Here is a 20,533-nt window from a genome sequence, read left to right as displayed (position 1 = left end):
ATTAAAATTTGGATTGAATCTCCAGTGTTTAGAATTTAATAAACCACAAAAATGGTCCTGTCACTTTTTACCGTATCTCACACTCACTGACTGACTGACTGACTGACTGACTGACTCATCACTAATTCTCTTCTTGATATGTTAGGAAGCTGAAAGTTAACACAGGTACTGTATTCTTCAGGTGGGACATACAGTAAGAAAACTGTGTAATTAGAATTTTAATAAACCTTCCCTAAGGGGATGAAAAGGGGGTTGACGTAATGATGTCATTACTGATGCGTGGATTGCGTTGCGTGAACGATAACAACCAAATGGGCAATCAAATCAAAATTTGGATTGCACATGCAGTGTGTAGAATTTAATAAAATACAAAAATGGTCCTGTCACTATTTACCATATCTGCAATAGGTGCTCCTCTGGTAACACCAAGAACCATGGATTAATATTTACTTACATTAATAAGTCTCAAATTTCTATCTCTATAGATTTACCAAATTATTAACACTCATGTATACTGTATGTACAACCATGATAATCTGAAACTCCTGTGTGAAGAACTGGTAGAACAGCTTGTATCTAATAATTCCTTAACTTGCATTATGTTGTTTTTAAAAATTTTATGATATGTACAATATATTTCTTAAAGTTTGTCATGAAGAAATGCTTAGTGAATATATTAAATATTGAGTTATAAACTAGAGCTGTGAGGTTCAGTTTTGTTAAAAACTGAATACACCAGATTTTTGGGGGTAAGAGTAGAGTCCCGGCTTGGGTAAATTTTGGAGATCTGAGTAGACCAAGTACTGAGTCAGGTCTTCCTTCAAGTTCAGATTTAAAAACCAAATCTCAGGTTTTGGATTACATGTAGGTCCCTCTCTTGTGATTTCAGGTGCTATTTCACTCAGGAGAGTGAATGGTGAGATGACAAAATTGACTGGAAATTACTGGAAACAAATGATATTGATGTTAATAATACTGCAGGAACAAAACAGGTCCAAGTTTCATGATTTTAGCTGTTTTTATAGTTTATTGATCTGTAAAGAAACCAATATACAAAATCAAAACCAAAACCAAAACCAAATCATGACTGTGATTTAGGTACAAAACCAAAAGCACATCTCTATTATAAACAAACTTCTTTAAATTCACAAAAGTTGTAGATTACTTCTGTGAATGAGTTAATAACATAGGGTTTAACGTTAAAAAATATATATAGAATTTTCTAAATAGAGTTAACATTTTAAAGATTAATTGATTGCATTTCATTCTATCTCTTTCAGAATTACTGGAAGACTCACAAAATTAACCAGTACTGTATGTTAATAAAAGAGCAGTGAAATTATACCATATGTGAATTAACAGTTATATAAATAATGTAATAAATATAAAAAATATTTATATATTAACAGTTTCTTATATAGCGCAGCAAATCCCATTGCGCTTTACAATTGGACACAATGATAAAACAAAACTGGGTAATTACAAACAGTCACAGAGGTAGGAAGGCCCTGCTCTCAAAGATATGTATTTCTTTAAACAATTTATATTGCAATATACAAAGAAATGCAAAATATTATTAATATAAATACAATAGAGATATGCATTTATAAAAATTATATTTGTCTGAGTCATGCCTGAATCCAAATGGGTGGTCAGGGTTAAATATCTAAAAGATAGCAAATGTCTATTAGAAGAAAAAGATGGAAAATAAAATACAGGAAAAAAGCAATCATCCAATTACCCAGAGATCGTATTTGAGTCCTTCTCTGAACCCAAACTTAATGGGTAATATCCTGAAAGTGCTTTTTCAGCCATCCAATCAGTATATTAAAGCATTCAGTAATGTGCTCACAGTAACAGCAGTGGCAGCTTGTGTATAAGTGAATACGTCACACCAGATATCTCTACTTTCAAATCATTCGACCAGACAATATCATCCAGCATCATAAATCATCAGCAATAAGTTTTAAATAAAAAAATGTCAAGTTCACTTCATCCCAAAATGACACAAAAGGACCACATTGTCCTTATACTTTAGATAGTAACTGGAGGGTACATTTATTTTGTTGATCTTTTGTAAACATGCAATTATTGTATTTTGCCTGTTCATACAGTTTGAACCATACCATCATCATTTGAATGTATATAAAGGGTTGATGCAGAGTTTAGGGCACGCAGATCTTAATTGCTGAAGCATTGTGTGAATAGAGCTAAGCTAAGCCTATGCTGCACGGAACACAGTTTAGGTCAAAAGGGTAAAATATGTAAAAAAAAAATCTAACTGTGTAATACCAAAAATTATTATTTTTAATAATTTCATTTAATACATGATTTACATAAGATTCCTTGATGGGAGTTAATGTACTGTTGGGAAGATTTATTAAGCCTGGAGAAGTGATAAAAGCAGTTATAAGTGGAAGGTGATAACTCACCAGCCAATCATTACAGGTTTGGAAAATGATTGTTAGGAGTTGATTGGCTGGTGTTATCACCTCCACTTATCACTGCTTTATCACTTCTTCAGGATTAATACATCTGCCCCTGTATATCTCACTCTAGTAGAGTAGTTTTGAAGAATACTACAGTGAGGATTCCAAATGGTCTCCACTATATTAATAGATGTACTAAACCATTTCTAACCTACACAACAGGAGAAAGTAGCATGTCTTTGTGGGGTTTGAAGGAGTATGGATGCATACATGGAACAAAGATGTTACTCCTGGACTCTTGGACTTAGATGAACAATGAATTGGAGAAAGAAGTCTGTGTGGGAGACATTTGTTTTTAATTCAGTATGTGTCTTTTGCCACCATCATTTCTCCTTGGCACATTACATGCCCCCAGCATGCCATGGATGGAAGAAAATGTTGGCCCTTGTAATTCGTCAACTACCAGAATACCCACACATTTAAATGTGGCCTTAGCATGCTAAATTCTGTAATTCAATAGGGAAAAATATATTTGACCCATTTTTAACATATAGTAATCTGACACCTACCGCCAAGGGATGTTGGGAATAACCTTATTGCTTTCGCCATGATGATGGTTATAATAGGGGGCGAGGGGGTCTTGCATTGTTTGCAGGCCCTGTTCCCATATGTAACACAGCCCTTTGATGACCAGCCTCAAGTTTGTCCATGTGATGAAGAAACCCTTTGCTGTGGATTTTCCTGCTAATGCTGGAAGTGGCATCTTCAGGAGGGCTGTGTGCTACTTGCCCTCCTAATATTGCTACTTCTGGCACTAGGTCAATAACTGTAGTGATGATTGTATTTTTGGGGCCTGCTTATTTTTTTAATTAGTTATTGTTACAGGTACTGAAATTCAAGATCCATGTGGGTGAATATCATTATCAGCATGGATTTCTGCATGCATGCTAAGATATCGTTTCTACTACTCATTACATACATACAGTATATTGAAGTAATAATTGGGTTTTCCAGCCAGATGTATTGTACAATACAACATTAAGTTATTTTATTTTATTTTATAAGCAAAAAGAATGATTCAGTCTATTGGTGATTCAGCACTGCTGCATTCAGTTACAGCCATCAAAAATACATGTTTGCTAGAGCCGTTCCTTAAAATTAAATTTTAATTCATGAATAAAAGTGGGTTATTCTTTAACAGTTAAATCTTTACAAGATAACTACTTTTTTTGCCAGTTAAAAACGTCTGGTATGCCACTGCAGGACAAGACCAGGCAGCATTGTATAATTATTCAAACTACAGTATTAACTCCATGTGTTATAATTACTGTTTTTTAAAGGATTGTCCATGACTTGCTGAAATGTTTGGTAACTTTGCAGTATTCATAGTGTCTAGTTCTGTTCATCATTATTTAATAGGTTATTTGCATGCCTCTAATATTTTGCCCAACTTATTTTATAGTACCATTATATCTCTCAACACAATAGGACATACTATCAATTTCAAAATGTTGGTAATTGTATGAAATCAATCTGGATTACCTGAAAATGGCCACTGTAGGAGGTATGTGTGATGGCTCTGTCAGTGTTTTTTTTCAGGCAGGTAAGGCATGAGCTTGCTTATTTTTTCTGAATGGGAGGAAAAACCTGGGGCGTAACAGTATGAATTGACAAGTCTACACATATCTTCTCTTCTTAGATGGGTCAAGCCCTGGGCTACGTCAGCCAGGACAGATAGGAAGGTGCTGATTTACCTTGTCCTCACTGCTAAAGCAATGTGGGAGTCTTTTACACATCCTCTCTCCTTTCAGAGGTTTATTTCTTGCTATGAACATAAATCATGCATGTCCATTATTTTCTACATTGTTTATGCGAGATGTGGTTAATATAAAGGCTTCCAGACACCCATCAAAATCCCAATGCCAGAATCCAGAAAGGGTCAGGAGACCAATGCTGGAATCCCGACAGCCGACATAGCAACCATAGTAAGCATAGTGGAGGTTAGTTAAATTGCCACCTGGGGAAGTTTGGGTTAGGCTATGTCACAGGAGGTGTTAGTTGTAGGCTGCAGTGAGGGGGGATAGGGTTAGGCACCCCTGGCGAGGAGGGGTTAGGGTTAAGTTGTTGGGAAGGGAGTGTTAAGTTTAGGCTGCGGGAATGAGGAGTTAGGGTTAGGCACTAAAGGGGGAGGTTAGGGTTAGGCTGTAAAAAAGGGTGGGTTAGGATGTAGGGGAGAGGTGATAATATCCCTTACTCATCCCTGTTGGGATTTCATTCATTGCTATCCCGGCATCGGTTTTATAACCACCAGGATCCCAAATGCTGTCAATTCATACTGAACCTGTTTATACTTCAAATGCCTTTATGGCTTGATTAGCCCTTTATTAATTGAGTCCTCACTTCTTATCTGAGCCTGACATTTTATTGTTAATACTTGCTTTAAAAGCTGGACAGCTTTTAAGAGTATCTTTGATTACTGTGTGCAATTGGCGCACGTTGATGTTGTTAAGAAACATCTTAATTTCCATATCATATCCAAGTGTTGTACTGTATTTCACAATAAATTATTATTTTGCTAATAAACATGTAAATGCAGTGAGATCTGCAACCGGAGCAGAGAGTATTGGTTTTAATTTGTCAGCTTTCATTACCTTGTTATCATCTACTAGAACACATCCTGCTACAACATCACCAAATTCTGGATGTCTGTTGCAGTTGCCATCTGTGTAGAAAGTTAAATCAGCCTCTGGAATGAGCATCTCCAATATATTAGAGGTAGCAATAATAGTTTGTTGATGGTATTTCTGGCAATCCTTATTAGCAAAAGAATTTGTTTTGGACAAATCAGTTTTATTCTCAGCTTATGTGTAATTGCACTGTGCTTCCTCATCACTTTCTGAATGTCTTAACTCTTCAATTTCCTCTACTCTCTGTATATTATGATGTACATTTCAGAGAAAAGTGTAATTTCTGTATATTGATGTTATAATGAACTAGTAAAGCTAAGTTCCCCTTGATGAAGTGGGGTTGCTGCTGAGTGAAGCATATGGAGTCCGAGATCATGTTCAATAACTATATCATCAGATTGAGTCATCTTCTGCACCTGCAGTTTTATTAATAAATGTGAAGACTTCATTAGAGATGAGCAGCTCAGTTTTGCTGAAATCCGAAAACACACAAACTTGGGGATTCCAAGTAGAGCTGACTCCTGGCTTGGGACTTCTCTCCAAGTTTGATTCTGAAATCAAATACAAATATTTCTTCTGCCAAATGTTTTTTAAAACAAGGCAAAATGTTATTTCCCCAGACAACGTGGCTCTCCTGTGTTTTGGACTGTATATAAGAATTTCTCTCTTATGTCCAGACACCATTTCACACAGGAGAGTGTAGGGAGAGGATGCGGGCTGTAGTTGTCAATAAAAAAACACAATTAAAAAAAAACACAATTAAGACACCATTAGGAGGACAGAGGAAGGTTTCAGGAGGTAGATAGAGTAGGTGGATTACAAATATAGACTAACATTGGATTCCAGTGGGTATGAGCTAATATTGTGTGATGATGAGCATGATGACATTTTAAACTGTCAGGACACTAGTAGACTTAAGCCCATTGGTAGCTTGGATTTACCAAACCACCAAAATATTTTCTATTTTGGGGTTCCAAACAATCCAAGCACTTCAGCCACAAAAGTTGCAAACCCTGTTGCTGAGGTGCTTGTTTTGTTAAACTGTGCATGCCATTTTTAATACTCAGCATAATGATGGGAGGGAGGGCCCAAGTGCATTTTCATCATGCATTACTTGTCATTATGTGCATTGCCCGCCTTACTGTATTGGTGTAAAGACTACTAGTCTGTTATTGCATCCCTAATTACTGTACTTGTATTTGCCTCTGATTTTCTGATTGAATTCAGTGTATTTATAAATGCTTGTTTTCTAATAGTGTTTCCCATGTTTCCAGTCTTCTTTTACTTTTATTGTTGCTTTACCTTCCACTAAATAAATAGTACTCCACTTCAGTCACTTATGTTAGACTGAGGCCTGTGATTTGCTGTTTGGAAAAGTTTGTTGTTACTATCATAATTTCTACTAGGCTTTTACTTTTATGCTATTAGTTCAAGATTAATTAAAACATTCTATAGAGTTGCATAGTTTATTAAAATTCAATCCTGTCTGCACCTACTGTGCCACTGTTTCATTCTTTTAAACCTGCCATTTGTTTCTTAATTACGTGATTTTAGCTGTTTTTATCAAGTTAAAAAAATAATCAGATACACTACCGGAACAAAAACATGTGAGAGCGGTTTTGTTAAAACGAATACATGAAGATGATTTAAAAACTAAACCAAAAAATGGGGGTCTGCACACATATCTAAACTCTGTGCCCTAGAGAAATTATGTTGAGACTATACTAGCTAAAACACTAGCATCAGACTCATTTTCAAAAGTCAAAGAACAATATATTATAAACATCTGTAAAATCCCTACAATAACATCAACTTTTGTCATTGGAAGTGACATTTTAACTATAGCTGATCATGACTACAAATTATAAGAGCTATATAGATCTGTCAATTCCTGACTTTTCAATACTACAACTTTACATTTATGGCTCTGTGCTTAATTCTTTTACAGACAGCATCTACTTTATGCTGCAGACAGCAAATTGCTCATCTTCACTCTCATACTATTAACACGCTGTTATTTTAGTCATTAAAGTCTTCCAATTCAGATCTTTCAACAAAAAATCACTGAAAAAGTCCCTGGGTATCAACAGTGTGTGATATATTTGGAATCCATTGGGCTGAGGTGTTTAATTTTTTTGTCTTTTATTTCAGGGTTGAAAATGTCAATGGAAGCCTTGCAGCTGAGACTGCACACATTAGTGGCTCTGGCTATTGATAATCTAGCAAAGTAATAGTTCTTAAGTTGGTCCTATTAGCAGTCCAAATACTGTACAGTATATCTATTTTCATTATTCAAAATTACAGTCAGAAGTGTAGTGAATACATTAGTCAATGTGCTGGATATTTTCTGGATTGCATTTTTTCAAGTTAAAAAATATATTTAAACCAGCTTGATCCTGCTTCAAGGGTATAAATCTGTTTAAATAGGCTCAAAAATGTTTAATCAGTACTTCTTGAGCCACAGTTGAAGCTTTAAAGCTTACAAACATTGTGTAAGTCTCAGGAATTTTTACAATTCTTTTAGACAAACTGGTTTGGTAGTGCCTTAAACATTTGACATGGGGTAAACATTTATTTTAGTCATTATACATGTGAAAGTACTGTGCTCATGTAACGTAAGATATAATATATATATAAATATGTATATATATATATATATATATATATATAAAGTCCCAAATGACCCGGCACTCCTCACGCTCCCCAGCGTATAGCTTAAACTGCTCCCGTGCCTTTCCTCCTGGAACTGCGTCCAATGTACAGATACTGGCAATGAGGACGGCACTTGAAGACTTTCAAAGGTGGTAAAACAACGTGTGCTGTTTATTTCAACATTTCGGGGTCGCAGCCCCTTCGTCAGGATACATTACAGTGATAAAAACAATGTTTAAATACCTGTGCAAAGAGGAGGTTCACTTCGCCGCCTCCGTCCACGTTGCCCGCCGTCCGGGTCCCGGAACTGACGTCACTCAGCCCCCCCCCGGATATGACGCAGCTCCGGCCCATCCGGTTGGCGTAGTGCAACTTGTTGGTTTCCCTGGTTTTCCTGGTTACCACTGTCCTAGTTGCACTACGCCAACCGGATGGGCCGGAGCTGCGTCATATCCGGGGGGGGGCGGGGAGGTTGACAGTAATAATTATTTAGATTATAAGAGTTGCCATTTGAAGAAATGGAAGAGTAATCTACCCTTTTCCCAATTGATACGGTTAAGGAGAAATTGTAGCTCATTAACCAAATTTGAGGAACAAGCTTCAGAATATAAACGGCGCTTTTTAGAGAAAGGTTATCCTTTAAGTTTGATTGAAGGAGCTATTAAAAAAGCCAGTACATTGGAGAGAAAGGAACTAATCAAATATAAAAAACATGAAGTTCAGAGTCGAGCTGAAACGGATATAATGTTCTGTCCCTTTGTGACGCAATTTAACTCATCGAATCATGAAATACAGACAAGTCTCAAACGTAACTGGCATATATTACAAATGGACTCTGTATTAACTAATTATTTACCAGTCAGACCTGACATGGTTTTTAGACGAGCTAAAACTCTTAAAACCCATTTAGCTCCGAGTTTATTACCTGCCTCTGAGAAAAAAGAGATTAGTACCCCAAATTGTTTATCATTTAATAAAGTAAAGGGATTTTATGTTTGTGGTAAGTGTAAAGTGTGCCAGTATGGGTTAAAGGGCACTAAAACTTTTAGTGGTAAAAATTCTGATAAAAAATTTAAAATTAATAATTTTATTAATTGTAATTCCACTTACACTGTATATTTTCTTGAATGTGGGTGCGGGATGCGATATGTCGGGAAGACTAAGAGGGTGTTAAAACTTCGAATTTTAGAACACTTGAGAAACATCAAAAATAATGTGGAAAATCATAGTGTGCCCCGCCATTTCAAACAATATCATTCCAGTGACCCTGTCTCATTAAAATTTATAGGTTTAGAACATATAGCCCCAGACAAGCGTGGTGGTGATAGAGAAAATACCCTTAATAAAAGGGAAACATTCTGGATAGTTACATTAGATACTTTGTATCCGAACGGGTTAAATGAGGGATATGAACTGACCCCGTTCTTGAAATAGGAACCTGAGATCGGATTTTAAATATCTGATTCATCATTTTGTTCATTGATTTAAAAGTTTATTATCTTTATAAGATTTATCTCTGTATAACAACACCATTATATATATATATATATTACTTTTTTTTTTTTATTCCTCACTTTTTAGTGTTTATTGTCGGTATGGAAAACGGTTTTGGTCTGTTTTCTTTATTGGTCTTTCCCCTTATATATTCCAAGCTGATTTTATTAATGAGCGTTGGTCCTTTAACAAAACGAAAGGTCCGTGCACCTGTTCATTAAACCCGCTTACGCTAAGACCGGGCGCCGCCTGATAGCCCTAATGACGGGGCTAATGCGACGGGCTCCTAGTAGTATAAAAACTAGGAGAAACGTGACGGAGTGAAAGCCACAGGCGTCGTGAGCGCTGACACCCTGTTGGGAGGATTGATAGAACCACTGTGAATAACAGAAAAGGTAATTGTCGGTTTAATATGGGGAGTTCATTGAACATATGACGGGCGGACTAATATTGTCATGCCATTTATATATGCGAGCTATATGTAATTAATTCTTTGTAAGCATATATAAATGTGTTTAATGGTTAGCTGAGTATTTTTCGCCAACAGTATTTTGTTTATGGATTTAAAAGCTCATTAGTGCTGTACGATTCTTAATTGGCAGGGAGGATCTCTTAATTGCATCATATACATATATTGTTTGTACGGAAACATTTTTGGTTCCTTATTTGCTTTTCCCCTATATATCTTTGATTTGCTAATTGCACCAATAAGTGCGGGTCCTTTAATATAATGAAAGGTCCGTACAATGGTTGATTAAACCCACTCATGTCAGAACCGGGAGCCGCCTGTTGGTCCTGGTGACGGGGCTAATGCGACGGGCTCTTAGTGTATACAAAAAATGGAAGACATGGGATGGGATGAAAGACATAGGCGATGTGAGTACTAATACCTTGTTGGGAGGATTGAGATAACTGCTGTGAATAACAGAAAAAGTAACTGTCAGTCTAGTATAAGGAGTCCGTGGAACGGACGACAGATGGATAAATATCGCTATGCTACTTATACATATGAGCTGTATGGAATTTCTTGTAAGCATATACAAATGCGTCTAATGGCGAGCTAAGTGATTCTTGCTAACATTATTGACAGCAATGTGTGTTTTTTATATGATTGATTTTTATAATTGAAGGTCTTTGGTATATATATATATATGTATATATTTTATATTTGTTTTTATTTATTTTTTATGTTTTTGTCTTATTTGATGCCTTGATAAACTTCCTTCCACATATTTTGGTGGAATTATAGTATTTTACTATTTAGAATTATATGTGTTAGAGAAATGTTGACATGGTAATACTGTAATTCATTTGAATGTAACTTGTATGGGTCAATTAGAACAATGATATGTGTATTTAATAATGCTTTTATGACTTCAGACCAGGCCTACTGACGAAGTCGAATGACGAAACGCGTATGGGCGTGGTCTGACATTTGGATTTGGAATTAAAGAATGCTGCTTTGCACAGTGGGGTAAATCTTATGCCGGTTATACGAGCGGTGGTTTGACCGCCTTTTATGGTACGGGTTTTACTTGTTACCAAGTTGGATTTTTTAAATAAAATATCTTTACTCTTTTAATGCACTATTGGCGCTCCCTGCTTCTTCAATTTTTCAGCAGGTTTACTACCCGTCCGGGATCGGGTATTATTGGGGAAGCGACAGCTGGAAATCCCAGAAGTGCACACTGACAAGAGTCGTCCATCAAATGCTATTGGCAGTCAGTGGATTTGAGGAATATTGTCCCTAGTTCATCCTTGGACTTATAGTTCCACGGGACTCTCTATATATTAGAAAAACTCTCACTTTGTGATTTGCGCTCATACTATCTGTCTTTACATATATATATATATATATATATATATGCACCATGTGTGTGGTACCGCAATACTATATATATATATACACTGCTCAAAAAATAAAGGGAACACTTAAACAACACAATGTAACTCCAAGTCAATCACACTTCTGTGAAATCAAACTGTCCACTTAGGAAGCAACGCTGATTGACAATCAATTTCACATGCTGTTGTGCAAATGGAATAGACAACAGGTGGAAAGTTATAGGCAAGTAGCAAGACACCCCCAATAAAGGAGTTGTTCTGCAGGTGGTGACCACAGACCACTTCTCAGCTCCTATGCTTTCTGGCTGAGGTTTTGGTCACTTTTGAAAGCTGGCGGTGCTTTCACTCTAGTGGTAGCATGAGACGGAGTCTACAACCCACACAAGTGGCTCAGGTAGTGCAGCTCATCCAGGATGGCACATCAATGCGAACTGTGGCAAGAAGGTTTGCTGTGTCGGTCAGCGTAGTGTCCAGAGCATGGAGGTGCTACCAGGAGACAGGCCAGTACATCAGGAGATGTGGAGGAGGCCGTAGGAGGGCAACAACCCAGCAGCAGGACTGCTACCTCCGCCTTTGTGCAAGGAGGAACAAAAGGAGCACTGCCAGAGCCCTGCAAAATGACCTCCAGCAAGCCACAAATGTGCATGTATCTACTCAGATGACCAGAAACAGACTCCATGAGGGTGGTATGAGGGCCCGACATCCAAAGGTGGGGGTTGTGCTTACAGCCCAACGCCGTGCAGGATGTTTGGCATTTGCCAGAGAACACCAAGATTGGCAAATTCGCCACTGGCGCCCTGTGCTCTTCACAGATGAAAGCAGGTTCTCACTGAGCACATGTTACAGACGTGACAGAGTCTGGAGATGCCAAGGAGAACATTCTGCTGCCTGCAACATCCTCCAGCATGACCGGTTTGGCAGTGGGTCAGTAATGGTGTGGGGTGGCATTTCTTTGTGGGGCCAAACAGCCCTCTATGTGCTCACCAGAGGTAGCCTGACTGCCATTATGTACCGAGATGAGATCCTTAGACCCCTTGTGAGACCATATGCTGGTGCAGTTGGCCCTGGGTTCCTCCTAATGCAAGTCAATGCTAGACCTCATGTGGCTGGAGTGTGTCAGCAGTTCCTGCAAGACGAAGGCATTGATGCTATGGACTGGCCCGCCCGTTCCCCAGACCTCAATCCAATTGAGCTCATCAGGGACATCATGTCTCGCTCCATCCACCACAGACTGTCCAGGAGTTGGTGGATGCTTTAGTCCATGTCTGGGAGGAGATCCCTCAGGAGACCATCCACTACCTCATCAGGAGCATGCCCAGGCGTTGTAGGGAGGTCATACAGGCACGTGGAGGCCACACACACTACTGAGCCTCATTTTGACTTGTTTTAAGGACATTACATCAAAGTTGGATCAGCCTGTAATGTGTTTTTCCTCTTTAATTTTGAGTGTGACTCCAAATCCAGACTTCCATGGGTTAATAAATTTGATTTTCATTGATAATTCTTGTGTGATTTTGTTGTCAGCACATTCAACTACAGTATGTAAAGAACAAAGTATTTAATAAGAATATTTCATTCATTCAGATCTAGGATGTGTTATTTTAGTGTTCCCTTTATTTTTTTGAGCAGTGTATATATATATATATATATATATATATATATATATATATGTGTGTGCAGAGGAGGTGTCCGGCACTCCAAACCAATGTTAGAATTTCAGTAACTGCGCCTGGTTCCCTCACTATCCAGATTGGTGCATAGAAAAGTAACAAGGTGCTGCACTTGAGGCTAAGTAAAAATGGTTAATAAATGACCATAACCCATGGATTAGATCAACATTTACATTTTTTGTAGAAAATTGTCATCAGGATACAAACATGGATAATGAGATCTTACCTTATATCCCTCACCACTGTGACTGCACTGCCCGCAAGCCGAACGCAGGAGCAGGACTCACACCTATGACATCACGGCACAGTGCCGCTACATCCAACACACCTATCACCATGGTGACTGTCAATACATTACAGGAAGCTATGTGATAGTACATATAAACATCAGCACTTCCATATATTCCGTTATCACATCTGACAGTGCTTCATTTTTATCAGTAAATATAAACATCAAAAGATATAAATATCAAAATATCAAGATCTTAATAATAAAAAGCATCATTCATTCATTCAGATCTAGGATGTGTTATTTTAGTGTTCACTTTATTTTTTTGAGCAGTGTATATATATATATATATATATATATATATACTTTCCAATAAATAGGCACTCTCCAAGTCACTTAAGTATGCTTCAAGACGTTTTTTATAAGTGATAGCGGAAGTGATGGCTCTGCTGAACAGTTAGGTTGATGGCTTGCTAAGATGACACGCTTGACGAAGGTCTGATGTGACCAAAATGTTGCAAATTCTGCCTTTATGCAATTCATGAGAAGCCTTGCATTTGTATGTACTGTGAGTATAATATAAAAAGGTCTTGAAGCATGCTTAAGTGTCTTGGAGAGTGCCAATTTATTGGATAGTGTTTGTATGCTGGAATCGCCGTGCTGGGGATTAACCTGCGTAGTGCACCCCACTGATGGACTTTTAGATGAGAGTGCGGGACTTCTACCTACTATATATATATATATATATATATATATATATATATATATATATATAAAAGCAAGTAGAGGGGCACTCACAAGATTAATTTTGCACTTAAAAAATCTGAAAGTTTAATTCACACTTAGTACGATTGTACTGCTTATCAGTCGACATTTTGATCCTATCAAGTTCATCCTCAGGACACACAACTTTACAGCATATACAGCGCATAAGCCAGCTGTCCATAGTCACCATTGCTACTGGTGATGGTCCAACTTGAAAGTGTAAAGAGATTTAGAGATAAAGAAGAGAAAGAATAATAGAAATTGATATAGAGACTGGATTAATGTAACATTTATAAACAGAATCTAAACCACGGCACATATACTGTACACTTCATAGCCAGTTAGTTTTGAAACATGCACTCAGCTAAGTGTAATTCTCCGTTTGTATAGTCAATAAAATCTAAAGTCAAATAAATCATTTGGGATATTTTCTAATGAAAATATCCCAAATGATCTGGTATTTAACTATCTGTTTTTTTTGTTTGAATAACTAATAGCTCCAAATGTACTCATTTTGCAGTAAAATTATTTAAAATATTTAGAGTGAAGGGAAACTATAGTACATAAAATAGGGTAAAGAGTGTTCGTAGAGTTTGCATACAACGAGAATGACTTAAACCTTTATTTTTAAAACTAAAGGGAATATATATTGCACTACATGAGGGAAGAAAAAAAATAAGCCTATCTAATATGCATAACTAACTTCTAAAAGTCAGTAAAAAAAATAGAAGACAATTATGAATTTCTTAAACCTAGACCAGATGGTGTGATTAACTACACTGTACAGAGATGGAAAATTACTTAAAATTAGCTGTTTGTTCTCTCCAGACAACCAAAACACACTCAAATGGGCAAGTAACCTACTGTAGACTTCAAATGGAAAATACAAACAAGTATTTGTGTCTATGCTACACTTTGTTGGTTTAATGTTTGTAAAATTTTTATCTCTATTACTAGTTATTGAAAATTTATATTTCACTTCTTTTATACACTGACAGAAATTGCTCTTCAACACAGTCAATGTAGACAATGAAATCCATTATTTATAATGACATAAAGATCTTCCTTAATGCACTATTCCTGTGAGGGAATCCCAAAGAGCTGTTAACAGCTGCCACAAGCCTTTCAAATTAAAATGTCATAAAGCTATTGAATTTATTCATGTCTATTAGTGTTCAAAAGTATATTAAGACACGCACTAAATACATATGAGGTTTAGTGAGAGTAATAACTTTTCGCCCAGCCAATTTATTATAATACAAAATGTAAATTGATGCTGATTGCAAAATAATTGTTTAATAAGAATAATTTATATTCTGACAAAATATGTAGGAATGAATAGATGAGAACAAGGTAAGGGAGCACCTTCATTTAATTTTTCAAGAGCATGTCCGTTCATGTATATATGCATTATTATTATTTTTGAGTATACATTGTAAATAAAACTAAATATATTTCGAACTGGATACATTATGTTTTACTTTCAATTATTTTACTGTGATTTCTTATAGCCATAATAAGATGTATATATCTATGAGGAAATCCTCATACTGTAGTTATTGCTAAATAAATTAGTAGCAAGAATTGAGTAATTGATTAGCAGTAGTTATAGTACAAATTGAAAAGCTATGGCAATATTTAAATATCACCAATCTTTAACTCGTAATTTGTTTAAATTTTTTTATATGTTTTTTGGTTTATAAGAGCTGGCATAATAAAACATGCGTGGCCAATCAATAATTTGAGCAGTTTTTTGCACATGCATAATAAAATCCCCCAATCTTTGGTTTCAGGGCACACAACTATCAATCTCAAGCACAATTACCTTGTTGATGATTAAAGAAATACACAGTGCACCAATATAGTAATAAACATAAGCCACTGTGGTTAAAACATGTCACAATTTATTATACTGCTTAAAAAAAAATGTTCATTTGTACTCCATAAAATTCTAAAAATTGAACAGTTTCTGTATCCAACAAAATAACAAACAATGCATCAATTGATATAAATACAAATATATTATTTGCAATTTGTATCAATATACCAATATATATCCTAATTTAATGTCTGTTTGCTACTGTACAGTATGTGCAACATTGTTTAAACTAATGAAACAGAATAATGAGTGGGTTCCCTTACACAGGAAAGGAGCAACTGGACATTTCACCAGGTGTTATCAGATCTGGTATTACACAAAATAAGCAAATACAAATGAAATAATGCTCTTTACTGGTCGGATACAATACTTATGAAAATACAGAGAATGAATTCTCTGCATTCCACTGTAAGAGTATCTTGTACATTATATCAACAAAATAAGTCTAACATAATAATGTGTATGATAAAAATAGCAAAAATTATGTCCTTACTGTTATCTTACAAAATAAAGTTCCTCTTTAAAAGTTTTCTGTGTTTTATATCCTCCATATGGTATCATAGAAGGGAAAAGGAAAAAAAATGTTATTAATAAAAGACTCTTTGATCAGTCATAGTAATAAATATTAGCCCAATGGCTAAAACACCCAAAGAGATGAGGATGATGTTGTTTTTTAATTCATAAGAGGTAGTAGACATACAGGTATCTTTACAGTGCAGCTTCAAATTGTGGTGCAAGAACCAGAAGAAACTCAATGTTCAGGCCAGCAGACACCGTGGGTGGTATTCAATTCTTTTCACCCCCTTCCACATCCGTTATGTTTCTGCTAATGGCCTTGGTATAATAATTTCAGCTTGCTACCCCTGGGGTAGCGAGGGTGCCCAACCCTTTACACAGCTGAACCTGATTACTATGGGGATTACTTTAAAAGGAGATGGGGTGGTATTCAAATGATATATAATGCCCAATGTGTGTAGATATCCCACAATACTCACATGTATGCTTACACAATATGAAATGTTCTATCCATATAAAGGTTTCTTTATCCCTTCAGATGTAAAAATTTCCAAGAATAGTTCTTTAACTCAGTATCAATCATATACAAATTCCACAGTGAAGTATGACAAAGTTTCAATATATATATCCTGTTTCCAGTGACCTATAACGTAACCAAGTGATGAGGATACCTGTGGTCGATATATACTTCCGATGTGGTTATTTTTATGCAATAATGCTATCATGTGTGCCCAGTATGGTTGTTATTTTGCATTATCAAATTTTATCTATTAAAACTTTGACATAGTTCACTATAGAATTTGTTTGTTTGATACTGAGTCAAAGAGCCATTCTTGGAAAATGTTACATCTGAAAGGATAAAGAAACCTTTATATGCATAGAACACGTTATATCGTGTAGGCATAAATGTGAGCATTGTGTGATAGCTACCCACGTGATGTCAGCGGGCCTGAATATTGAGTTTCTTCTGGTTCTTGGACCACAATTTGAAGAGTTGCACTTTAAAGATATCTTTATATATCTAATACCTGATTGTATAGGTTAGCATTTGTCTGAGCATTTCAGTTATTCCATACCACAGGGTGAACCACTTATGAATTAATAAATAAAGTCATCCTAATTTTTTTTTGGTGTTTTATCCATCGAGATGACATTTATTACAATTGACTGATCAAAGAGCCTTTTGCTAAAACCTTTTTTTTTCCTATTCCCTACTATAATACCAAGTGGAGGATAAAATACACAGATGAACAGGGATGTTTAACAGGAACTTTAATTTGTAAGATAACTGGAAGGACATAATTTCTGATATATTTTTTGTTCACATTATTATGTTGGACTTATTTTGGTGATATACTGTATAAGATACTCTTACAGTGGAACGCAGAGAATCCATACTCTGTATTTTTATAAGTATTTTATCCTGCCAGTGGAGAACATTATTTCATTTGTATTTGCTTATATAGTTGATACTATGTTTTCCTTGAAAAAAAATGAAACTTGCAAATGTATTTATTTCTTAACAGTTTCTTATCATACAAATGCAGTGTGGTTGCTGTCTTTGCAAAATCAGATTTACCAATTAACATTGTTATCAACTTGATTGTTCATTTTGTTCCCACACATGTACTGTAGCAATGGTTAGTTAGTATTATTATTACATCACCAAATTACCTAACTTGATATATCCTTCCAGTTATGAAAGATAGACTTCCATAGAGCCTATTTTAATTGAATACATTGTTTATTCATTCTAAACAAATTGTCTTTATATTTATAACCCTAAGTTATATAGATGCAGTATCCCTAGTGACTACATGATTATGGAGAATAGTGGACTACTTTCAACAAAAAACTCTTTAGAACATATTATATTCATAACCTTTATTTATTTAAGGAAGAAGCAATTCTGTGTAATATCCACAAATCGTTAACCCACTTAATATATCATTTTATTAAAATCCACATTACTAGCTGCATCCAATATCATCACTTTTGAAAAGAAACACAAAATAAAATTAAAAAACAATGACCTTTAATTTTGTATTATAACATACTGTAGGAATGTTCACAGTACAGGGCAACAATCTGTCAGTTCATCCACTCAGGAAATTGGAACACATGCCTCTGCTTGACTATTTCCATTTTGGTACTTCACAATCATTTATTTTTATCTGTTTCAGATATAAAGCTATTGTAAATCCAATGGACATCCAAACATCAAGTGCTGTTCTGTGGACCTGTATAAAAGCTACAGCCATCTGGATCATTTCAATGCTTTTGGCAGTTCCTGAAGCTGTGTTTTCAGAAGTGGCACACATCAACGGATCAGACAATGTCAGCTTCACAGCTTGTATCCCATATCCGCAAAATGATGAAATGCATCCAAAGATCCACTCTGTGCTTATTTTCTTGGTTTACTATCTTGTACCACTCACTATTATCAGTGTTTACTACTATCATATTGCAAGAACTTTAATAAAGAGTGCTCACAACATTCCTGGAGAATACAGTGAGCATTCAAAACGACAGGTGAGTTCTTACAATTAATATATCACACAAACTGGTATGTGGCTTTGCACTAAAATATAGTGGTTAAGTAAACACAGCATAGAACGGTATGTGCTTTGTAAGGAAATCTGTGTATTTGCTATTGTTGGTGAACATGTGTACCATTTTCTTTTGTGTGTACAGTAACTGTGCCTGTGCATTATTTGCAGCAAGTGTATTTGTTTAAATTTCGATAAATGCATTGCTAAGTGTGTCTCCAAGTACTTATCCATGTGTTTATATTACTGTAAATCAATATAACCTTGTAAGTTAACCAATTTATTTGCTAATTACCCCCCCCCCCAAAAAAAATAAAAAAAAATAATAATAATAAAAAAAATATATATAAAAAAAAATAAAAAAATTGGGGGTCGGGGGTTTAAAAAGGCGTATAATATACCTGGGAAAAACTACATTCCTGGGAATTCTGGACCTGGGGGCCGATTCAGACCTGGATGCAGACACGCATTCACATGCAGCATCCGCATCCAGGTGGTCTATGCACATGCACTTCCCATTGTGCTCAATCTTAAGCTTTGCGGCCACATCCAGCCAGGCTGCACTGCCAGGGGTCAACCTTAGATTGCGGATGCATCAGGAGGTGGCCTCACACATGCTGGGTGACCTTGCCCTGTGCTCGGCGACCCCCAGCATGTGAGGAGATGAACGCATATCTGACTGCATATGCAACGATCTGTAGTCCTCTCTGAATAAGGTCCTTGGGCTGACCAGTTTAAAGCCGTTTCACATTATGGCAAGAGGACCCCACACAATGTGACTCCTTGCATATGTATCATCTTCCTGGCTGGGTCAAGGGTTAAAGGCCTAGGGCTGATTATCAATTTGGGGAACCCAACATGTACTTTTCAGGATTGTTGTGTTTTTTGACATTTTTATACATAAAAACCTATACAAATCTGTGCAGCACTATCTACAAATATGCCTGTCTGAGGCAGGTCATTTATTTTGGAGGGGTTTCTATACTTTTAATGTTATAAACATTGATGATGAACCAATGGCTCTTTTATGGTTTACCAGCAGTTTAGGCTTTAGTAAATTCACAGGTTGAAAATCCATCGGAAAACCACTGCTTAGTAAGTGAAACCCCAATTCTCAGTTTGGACGTTAGCTAATCATTCCATAATTCTTTGCTGTCAAGATGAGTAGAGTCAGGGCAATAAATGTGATGTTTAACACACCATCATCATGGTTTATCTGTGAAGTGTCTGCATATAAAATGATTGTTTTTGATTTAATATAAAAAAATAATCTGTTTTACTGCTACCTTAAAAAAAAGAGAGAGAATCATAATATGTGTATGTATAGAATTCTAAATGTATATTCTTTGTGTATATATATATATATTGTTTGTAACCTGAATTGGTTTTTATGCAGTTGTAGTTAGTCTAATTAATGGTCTTTAAATATTCAGCTCCTTGTCACCAAGCTACTGTAGAGTTGTTCCACATTACCTATTAAATGAAGAGGGATTATCATAAAATCCACTGCATGTGGATTACCTGGAGGAAGGTAACCCAGATCTGCTTGACATGGGAGTAACTATAGTAGGTGCAAGTGGTACCATTGTTATGAGGTCCAGAGGCTTATAAAGCTGCATAATAATTTCCCTGTTTTGCCTGCTAAGCAACTGGGGCCCAGATTTATCAAGCCTTGGAGAGTGATAAATTGCACTGTGATAAAGTACCATCCAATCAGTTTCTACCTGTCATTTTTCAAACACAGCCGTTAAAATGAGAGTTAGGAGCTGATTGACTGGTACTTTATCACCATGTAATTTATCACTCTCCAAGTCTTGA

At 36.1% G+C, this 20,533-nt stretch overlaps 1 protein-coding gene across 1 annotated transcript in view; it reads left to right on the top strand.

Moving 5' to 3' along the window:
- The window catches only part of NMBR (neuromedin B receptor), a 414,971-nt gene that overhangs the window by 323,177 nt on the left and 71,261 nt on the right, over positions 1 to 20,533 (top strand). The window contains exon 2 of the mRNA XM_063919732.1: positions 18,350 to 18,698. Coding sequence (XP_063775802.1) covers positions 18,350 to 18,698 — 349 coding nt within the window. The remainder of the gene's footprint in view (positions 1 to 18,349; positions 18,699 to 20,533) is intronic.

This window comes from Pseudophryne corroboree, chromosome 4 (genome assembly GCF_028390025.1).
Source record: "Pseudophryne corroboree isolate aPseCor3 chromosome 4, aPseCor3.hap2, whole genome shotgun sequence".
Classification (NCBI taxonomy): Eukaryota; Metazoa; Chordata; class Amphibia; order Anura; family Myobatrachidae; genus Pseudophryne; species Pseudophryne corroboree.
This window is presented reverse-complemented; position numbering and strand designations above follow the sequence as displayed.